Raw genomic sequence first — 9,873 nt, forward strand, 5'->3', positions numbered from 1 at the left:
GGTTGATTGATTGATTGGTTGGTTGGTTGGTTGGTTGGTTGATTGGTTGATTGGTTGATTGGTTGGTTGATTGATTGATTGATTGATTGATTGATTGGAGTATCAAACAATGTTGTAGAACCTGATGGAAGGCCTTTTGACCCGTTTCTTCAACAATTTCAGAAAACTGTCTACAGTATTATGGGCAATTTCATTTTCCAGGCTGGAATTTTAATTAGCCGTCGTCACGAAATCATGATCTGAAAATGAGGATCTCTTCAGTTTCCAAATGTAGTTTTTCATCATTCTCCATTATGCCATGTTCCTTCTGTTTTCTTTCCATGACTTCTACCATAAATTTTCCAACAGTTTATCCATCTTCGTCTGCCATGAAAAGTCCTTCATTCTCTGCGTTTTCCCGTTTGTAGTCTTTTCACGGCGACTCCGTCCCTGTCCCGTTATTACTCTTCCTGTTCATGGCTTAAATTTACAGATTTGAAAGAAACTGGAAGAGAAGTAAATATGTCATGCAATGTTCTCATACATCATATTCCAAGTCTTCTGAAGGTGTATGACAACCTTGCATTTTTTACTTATTGCCCAATTAGTGTCAAAAACAGGACTTTTATTTTTTGATACGGCAGAAACGTCCCACAGTCGACACACACAAGCTCAGGTTGTTTGAATCACTTACTCTACTTACTCTTAAATGTTTTAGTTGCTTAGTGACTAACTATTATTATCATACCTGGCAGCAGGGGTGGGTTTACCATTTTGGGCCTACACTCTAAAAAATGCTGGGTTGTTTCAACCCAACTTTGGGTCAATTATGGACTCACCCAACTGTGGGGTTACATTTTTTTATTAAAATTTTAACCCAAAAGTTGGGTTAGTCCATATTTGACCCAAAGTTGGGTTGAAACAACCCAGCATTTTTTAGAGTGTAAGCAAAGTCAAGACCTGAGGCCTCACACGCCACGCCCCAACGCTACCGTTGTAATGTTTTACTTCCAATTACACAGCATTGATATTCAATAGAATTCAATACGCATTTGCATAGTTTGTGTGGTGGTTAACACCACTACTGCCTGGCAGTGTATTATAAAGCAAAAAAAAAAACCACTTCTTTACCACTCTTTCTTGCTGTTTTGGCTGATAATTAACATACTCTAATGTTTATAACATTTTGAGTATTTATAACATTTCTATGATCATCATAGGCCTTATTTATAATATAATATTGTGCATAATCTGAGCTGTTCCAATGTAGTCTCATTGAAAAGGGCACACAAGTACCAAATACTTCTGAAGCAAACTATCCCTGATCCAGAGCAGCTGGTTATGTTCACAGAGTAAGTTTACTATGGCTATATGTACACTAAGTGTCACCTGTTTATTACTCTAACATGCAGGGACTTTAATGACACTGATACAGAGATATTAATATGGAGTCTGTCCCCCCTTTGCATCTATAACAGCTTCCACTCTTCTGGGAAGGCTTCCACAAGATTTTAAGAGTGTTTCTGTGGGATTTTTTGCCCAGTAGAGCATCTGTTCCAGTTCATCCCAAAGGATGGGGATGGGGTTGAGGTCAGGGCTCTGCGTTCTTCCACACCAAACTCATCCAACCATGTCTTTATGGACCTTGTTGCTTTGTACATTGGGACACAGTCATGCTGGAATAGAAAAGGGTCTTCACAGAACAGGTTTCCACTGCTCCAGAGTCCAGTATCTGTGTGCTTTACATCCCACGCTTGTTACTGTACTTACTTGGTGATGTTGAATTGATTTTATACACCTGTGGCAATGGGTCTGATTGAAACACCTGAATTCAGTAATTAACAGGTGTGTCCCAAAACATTTGTCCATATAGTGTATATACTGTACACTGCATTACCTTTGTAAACATAAACGGATGTTGAGTCCTGCGAATTCCATCCAGACATTTCTAAAATATAAATCATTATTATAGGCTCCTATTGAGCATGCAGGTAAGACAGAAACACTGTCTGGAATACAGATTTATACTTGCAATAACTGCTGAGAGAAAGAGATTAAATTTGATGCCATGTCAACTAGTGATTACTTGAGTTATTAGAGTAATTTCAAGGCAGGTTAATTAAGTTTGCCAGTAAAATGTTTTTTAAAGGTTAGATTTTGCTGAATATTTTGAGCAAAATATGTTTTGCCCATATTTACCAAGGGTGCCGATATTAGTGGGGAACACTACATATCTATTTTAATCCAAATTGTGTCACATAACTGAATTATACGATTGTAATAGCTAGCAAACTATTAGCAAACAATAATGCATATGCTATTAGTTAAACGCTCCTTGAGCAAAGCAGCCAAAGCGAAATCTTCAGACTTCACACAGTGTAATTAAAAGGGTTCTAAATCCCAATATAATTGAATAAACACTATCGAGTCTCCCTTTTTTCTTATCTTGCTCAAGACCACATTTCAACTCTCCCCATTACGTCCCATGCAAAGCATGCAGGGAACTACAATACTTGATTGGTTCACATTTGCATACATAATTTAATCTAGTAGATTGCACAATTTAGAGAATTACATTAATTGAAAGCAAAGAAATCATGTTTGGAAGAGAAACACAATTTTGTTGTGTAGACCATAAATAATATGATTGAGTAAACTGTTTTCCAGTTGTTTTTCAGTGAGTGCAGGACCTACAGCTTGTCTTTAATAGCATTTTATCAGCACCAGTCACACCAAACAACAAAATAAAAAATGTTTTTTTTTTATAAACATGAATGTGCAATAGGCCTGCTTTGTACAAATAAATAAATATTAACAAAGAACATTTTAGCTGTTTATAACCTTTTCATCATCCTCTTCTTCTTTCTCTGTAACATGGTTGCATGATGGGAAATACAAGTTCACACTGCTTAGACCATTTGTGCACATTAAAGGATCTCTCTCCATCGTAAAATACATGAATGAATGAATGAATTAATTAATTAATTAATTAATGACATTTCAGGTAAGATGATCTTGAGAGATTGTGACTTTCAACCTATTGCTGATATTATTTGCCTATCACTATGATCATCGCTTTACATCAACTTTATTTTAACATTTATTTTTGTGACCAGCAGAGGGCTCCGGGGCCCCAAGTATTTGCGTAATGGATAATACGGCCACTTCACACAATACAGTAGCCTACAACCTAATCCTCAATATTCAATAACAATTCTTCTGTCATAATGTGTTGGGTTGAGCAGCAGGAGCTACGATTGACAGCAGATCACGTGCTAGTTTCTCTCTCTCATGCCATTCGGCGTGATGATGATGATGATGATGATGATGGTGTGGAGTCTGAGGCTCACACGCATGAATCAGTGAAGTAGAATTGTTTCCTGGAGGGATGTTTGATGCTGTCTTCACCTCTGCACTTAAGTTTTATTGGCGCTGGAAACAAAGTCTGTCTGAAGACTCGCGCGCTCTTTGGAACTGAATTTACGCGTCTAGAATATTTCCTTAATCTAACGGAAGGACGCGATTCAGGATTCATGAAGCAGGATTGACTGAAGGTAGAATTTAGCGCATTTTAGCAGTGCAAAATGTGCGAAAAAAGCGACAACCACTTTGGAACGGACGCTTCTCAGACTGGGCAGATGAAAAGCTCCGATGGAAACTTCGATCAGGTTGAAATCTCCGAATGTAGAGACATTGTTCCTACCTGTAACACGCGCTTGTACCGGAGGCGATGGCTCATTTTGTGTCTCTTTAGCTCTTATTCGCTGTGCAACGCGTTCCAGTGGATCCAGTACGGAATCATCAACAACATCTTCATGAAATTCTACAACGTCTCTTCATTCGCCATCGACTGGCTGTCAATGATCTATATGCTGACTTACATCCCCTTCATATTTCCAGTGACATGGCTGTTGGAGAGGAAGGGGCTGCGGGTGATCGCTCTGTTCGCAGCTTCGATCAACTGCGTGGGAACGTGGATCAAAGTGGCCAGCGTTCAGCCCAACCTGTTCTGGGTCACGATGCTCGGACAGTTCGCCTGTTCCTTTGCGCAGGTGTTCATTTTGGGAATGCCGTCTAAGGTCGCGTCCGTGTGGTTCGGATCTGATGAAGTGTCCACCGCCTGCGCCATCGGCGTGTTTGGAAACCAGGTGCGTAAAAGCGCACGGAGCGCATCGCCGCACCGCCACAGAACAGAGCTTGACAGCCTTCATTTAACTTACATTAATCAGCTGGACTAGATTACACCAAAAGCTCGACTTTCCCGAATAAATAGAACGCCAAATAAAAACGAAAACTCGTGGTATTGATATGCAGAAATGGACTTTGGCGTGCATATGATACGCATGTGTATTTAGCGTGCATATAATACGCAGTTTTCGCGTGCATATGATACGAAATTTGTTGGCGTGCATATGATACGCATCTACCCCACAACCTTAACCTACCCATCGCGTAGCATATACACGCCAAAGTTCATTTTTGCGTATCAATACCACGAGTTTTCGTTTTTATTTGGCGTACTATTTGTACGCACTTTCATGAGATCGGGTTGATATGTCTGCACACATAGACTGTGCATTTCTTTTGCCATTTTAAGCACAGAAACAACTAGCGAGCTGTGGAAAGCAAGACGCAAATTGGGTTAATTGTGGGGTTAAACGTAGCATTGAATATTCATTAGTTATACGTTTCAACAGCGTTTTCAAGCATCATTCCCAGCAACCGAGTTTAAAATAGCGGTAAAAACAGCAATAGCGGCTGCTTTCCTTACCGTCTTTATCGGACACAAAATATTAGTTTGATACTGTCAATAATAATCACTTTATGGCGCATTTATATATACAGTCAAACCTAAATTTATTCAGACACCTTCAACATTTCACACATTATCACAGTTCATTCGCTATAGTTTAAAAAAAAATGTAATAAAATATGACAAGAACTGTTAAACTGTGTCAGAACAAATTCATCTTTATAATGTCAGATAACACTTAAGCAAAACATGGTCACGTTAAAGTTTCTGAATAATTTTTTGCCCCAAATTTTACTGGTAGTCCACTGTATGAAGAATTTTTGGGTATGATTTGTCACAGTTTACTTTATTTTGCTATCCTCACGTACATAAATAAACAATTGTCCTGCACCCACTAGTAAAAAAAAAAATATTTAAAATTATATCTTGAGTCTGAATAAATTTGGTTTGACTGTAAGTATAGCAAAAAAGTTTTCTTTAAAAAAGGTTTTGTTTTAAGTAGCTAAAATTCATTCAATAATCATTTGTCTACTTGTGCGCCAATTATTAAAACGGGGCAGACGCGTTTGTTAAATGTTGAACTCATAATAATTTGCGTTAATTTTCTGTAAACATCTGTGTTTGAATGTGCTCGTAAATTAATATCTGGAGGATAGCGCTGCCCGTCGAGTTTGTACCATGTAGTTTACTTTATTTATTTATTTAAACCTATTCAAATCAGTGAAATTGTATTTAATCGGTGAAAACGGTTGGACTTTAAATTTAATTTTAACACTGAAAATGTTGCATGTGGAGGTTCAATGTTTTCTCTAGCAGCTCCTTGTTGTGCCTTTAATTGGAATATTGGCTGTGACATCATTCATAAAGCATTTGTCATGTTAGATTATAAACTTTGACTGTAAGATATAGAGATGTGAGTATAGAGCACAGCACACGGGGTGTGTATGACTGTAGTTTGGTGATCTCATGTTAATGACATAATTACAAATCACTCACATGCTGAATGGCAGCGCAGCACACTGAACTTATGTATGGGAGCGAAGGGGAGGATATTAGCTTTAGCACTGAGAGGTTAGACTATATCCTAAGACAGATTTCTCAATAACCTGTTCTGAAATGAAATATGACCCCTGTGGCCCCATGTGTGCTTGTTCACTGTTTCATAGCTGGATTAAACTGAGTTTACAGTAATGGGGATCTTTTGGAAAAATGTGTGCCTGTAGTTACCAGTGCAGTAGTCTGTTGCATAAAGTCTGGAACACAATGCAACTTATTCTGCAAATCAGAATATTTAGTTTTGCTTGTGGATTACTTAGTTTACTTACTCAAGCAAAGATTTGATGCCAAAATTCAGTGATTATTTCATTGGGGAAAAAAAGTTTCTCTGTATAACAACACAGATATACGTGTATATAGAGCTGGCTATTAAAGAGCTGACTAATCTTGGGCATGCAGTCACTCATTTAGAATCAGATTCATTAACGTGAGAACAAGGTTAAGAACAATGTGTGTCACATGTGTTGTGAATTGGATGAAAAAGTTGTGAAAAGTTCTCCTGTGCATGCAAATTCAGAATGATGTGAGACTGAGAAATATGATGCAGTTCATTCTTTATGTCTTTCCTCTTCAGCTTGGCATTGCTATTGGCTTCTTGATCCCGCCGGTTCTTGTGCCCAACGTGGATGACATGAATGAACTGGCTCAACACATCAGCGTCATGTTCTACATCACAGCCGCTGTGGCCAGCCTCATCTTTCTGCTGGTCGTGTTTGGTAAGAACATCCACAACAGCAGCATAAATGTGACTCTGGAGCACAAAACCAGTCATAAGGGTAAATTTCTCAAAATTGAGATTTATACATCATCTGAACGCGGAATAAATAAGTTTTCCATTGATGTATGGTTTGTTAGGATAGGACAATATTTGGCTGAGATCCTTTAATTCATACACTCATGTCATCATCTTGATTATGAATGCCCAAACGTGCGTAAATACATACATACATAACAGGTATTTGACTGCTTCGTCATTTATTTTTTAATTCTCCTGGTATTACATTTACTTGTGTATTTTTCTGCAGGTTTGGGTCTCTATATCTGTTCCTATAATTCTTAGATGATTAAGATAAGTTTTGAGATTTGCTTTTACAAAGTCATTTGTGTCATTATTGAAGTAGTGAAAAATATGGAAATGGATTATGATTTGGTTTTGACTACTTGGAGGAATGTCTTAATGCAACAATTTACATAAGTGGAACATGACCTTTACTTAATATCCTAATGATTTTTGGCATAAAAGAAAAATCGATAATTTTGACCCATACAATGTATTTTTGGCTTTTGCTACAAATATACCCCAGCGACTTAAGACTGCTTTTGTGCTCAGGGACACAAATGAAAATCTAACAGGACTGATGCAGTGACAACTGTTTTTAATCAGCATGAAAAATCTGATAATAAAACCTGCTCTGCTCTTTAACATAAAAACATGAGTGTGCCACACTACTTTAAGGAATAGTCCTTTCATTCATACACTCATGTCATCATCTTGATTATGAATGCCCAGACGTACGTAAATACATACATAATAGGTATTTGACTGCTTCGTCATTTATTTTTTAATTCTCCTGGTATTACATGTACTTGTGTATTTTTCTGCAGGTTTGGGTCTCTATATCTGTTCCTATAATTCTTAGATGATTAAGATCAGTTTTGAGATTTGCTTTTACAAAGTCATTTGTGTCATTATTGAAGTAGTGAAAAATATGGAAATGGATTATGATTTGGTTTTGACTACTTGGAGGAATGTCTTAATGCAACAATTTACATAAGTGGTGTTTTCAAGCAATTTACTGCTCATGTTTCATGAACATGGCTCAATGTTTTTGCCCTATGATGATATTCTTGTAAATCGAGTCATGTTGATTGATATCCAATGTTCATAGTGTTTAATGAAATATTGTTTTGAGTTGTATTTTTCATTTTCTTTTGTCTTATTCATATGTTTGAATAACTACTGTATGTGCTGCAGTGTTTCAGGAAAAACCTGAAATCCCTCCGTCTCCGGCTCAGGTGGCGCTCAGAGATGTGCCCACCGCACAGTACTCATACCTGGCTTCAATCGCAAGACTTTTCCGCAACAAGCCCTTCATCCTCCTCCTCATGAACATGGCTCAATGTTTTTGCCCTATAATGATATTCTTGTAAATCGAGTCATGTTGATTGATATCCAATGTTCATAGTGTTTAATGAAATATTGTTTAGAGTTGTATTTTTCATTTTCTTTTGCCGTATTCATATGTTTGAATAACTACTGTATGTGCTGCAGTGTTTCAGGAAAAACCTGAAATCCCTCCGTCTCCGGCTCAGGTGGCGCTCAGAGACGTGCCCACCGCACACTGCGTCCTCTAGGTTTCCCCATAGCGACCCCTAGAGGACGCAGTGTCTCGTTCCCTACTCAGGGAACCATGGTTACATAAGTAACCTGAGACGTTTTCCTTGATTGCACTTCTAGGATTTGAGCCCTGTGTTCCCTTCTGTTCCTTGTCCGGTAGTGTTTGTGTTTCAGTTGTTGTGTCGTATTTTCTCCTGTATTCCTGTTGGATTTATTATTAAAGACTGTTAGTTTTGTGTTCTCCTGCGTCGTGCGTTTACTACAGCGCAAGTTTTTATTAATAGTTTGATTTAGTTTTTTTTATATTGTCTGTTTTCATTTGAAAGTTTTAGTAATTGTCATTGTCTTTAAGTAATTTGCAATGAGAAATGTTGCATTGGCAACCTGCAAAAATAAAATGTTACTTTTTAATATTTTATTTCAAGCAACAAAATTATTATTATTTTTTTTTAGTTTTGGTTAACTAAAATAACGCTGACTTACACAAAAAAAAAAAAGTGTGGTTTTCGTTCCTAACATTTGACCCTGGTTGGATGCTGACTATGCTATCTGAATGCGAAATCAAATTAGACAAAATATAATAGGGGTGCCGGCAGGACCGGATTAACACACGGGTTAGACCAGAGGGGGGCCCAGCCAAAATACTGCTTCCCCGGAACATTTATGCATGATAGGTGCTTCAATTCTACAGAAATCTGCATAATTTGATGCATGTAAAATGTGCATGATTCTCCCAAGTGAAATTAGAATTGGCCTCTCTTTAACTGAAATTACCTCACATTTGAAATTATACTTTGTCTTTAAAACTGTGTCAAAAAGTGTGTCAGTTCTGCGACACTATCTCCAAAACTAGAACTGTTCAAACAGGTCTCCCAGTTGGGCTGCTTAAACAACCAGATTGCAATCCTTTTTCAATGCTGCTCTTAGTGGTGCAGAATCTACACATCTTTTAAACTATCAGTTTGTCATTTCACCGAATCATTTTTTGAATCCTGTGGTTCATATTTATTTGACAGCATGTTTTTCTCTGTTTGTGCTTCCCAGGACTGAACGTTGGATGTTTCTATGCCGTTTCCACCCTGTTGAACAGGATGATAATAGAGCATTACCCTGTGAGCATCTTCGAGTCCTCATCATCCTCACCCACTCTACAGACACAGGATAGCAGTAGCTGAGCTTCGAAATGATGCATATACACTAACAAAGAAGTATCATGGTATTACCATGCTATTTTTGGAGATGGTACAATCGTAATGGCATGGTATTTTTGAAGTTCCATTTATATGGTAAATGATTATGATAATTGTTCAGCACTATAGGAACATCACCTTGCTTATTTGCTGAAAATATATAATGTATCGTGCTATAAGTTCACTGTGAATCTCTGAATCACATTCTTAGCAAATGCTCTGTCTGACAGTAGTACTCAATTTCAGCTCAGACTCAGCGTATTGGGTCGTCTAAACACCGTGGACTGAAGTGCATGAGATCATGGTCTTCCAGGGTGATATATTAAAGATATCTCAGATGTTATTATTGTCTGAAGCACAGGGTGAAGAGGTGAATGCTGGGAGAATTGGCTTGACTCTCGTCATCGCTGGCGTGGTCGGCTCTCTGCTCTGTGGAATCTGGCTAGACAAGACCAAGACTTATAAGTAAGTCATGCATTTTCTATTGTTTCATTTCCCCCTGAGGTCCACATATCATGATAGTAAAGTTTTTTATTTTATTATTATTATTATTATTA

At 37.7% G+C, this 9,873-nt stretch overlaps 1 protein-coding gene across 1 annotated transcript in view; it reads left to right on the plus strand.

Annotated features, from left to right (window-relative positions):
* Window positions 1-3,277: 3,277 nt before the first annotated feature.
* Window positions 3,278-9,873, plus strand: part of LOC107723266 (feline leukemia virus subgroup C receptor-related protein 2-like) — a 19,795-nt gene continuing 13,199 nt past the window's right edge. The window contains exons 1-4 of the mRNA XM_016531836.1: window positions 3,278-4,127; window positions 6,363-6,504; window positions 9,171-9,238; window positions 9,678-9,781. Coding sequence (XP_016387322.1) covers window positions 3,564-4,127; window positions 6,363-6,504; window positions 9,171-9,238; window positions 9,678-9,781 — 878 coding nt within the window. The 5' untranslated portion in view covers window positions 3,278-3,563. The remainder of the gene's footprint in view (window positions 4,128-6,362; window positions 6,505-9,170; window positions 9,239-9,677; window positions 9,782-9,873) is intronic.

This window comes from Sinocyclocheilus rhinocerous, unplaced genomic scaffold, assembly GCF_001515625.1.
Source record: "Sinocyclocheilus rhinocerous isolate Xijiao unplaced genomic scaffold, SAMN03320098_v1.1 scaffold364, whole genome shotgun sequence".
NCBI classification, from domain to species: Eukaryota; Metazoa; Chordata; class Actinopteri; order Cypriniformes; family Cyprinidae; genus Sinocyclocheilus; species Sinocyclocheilus rhinocerous.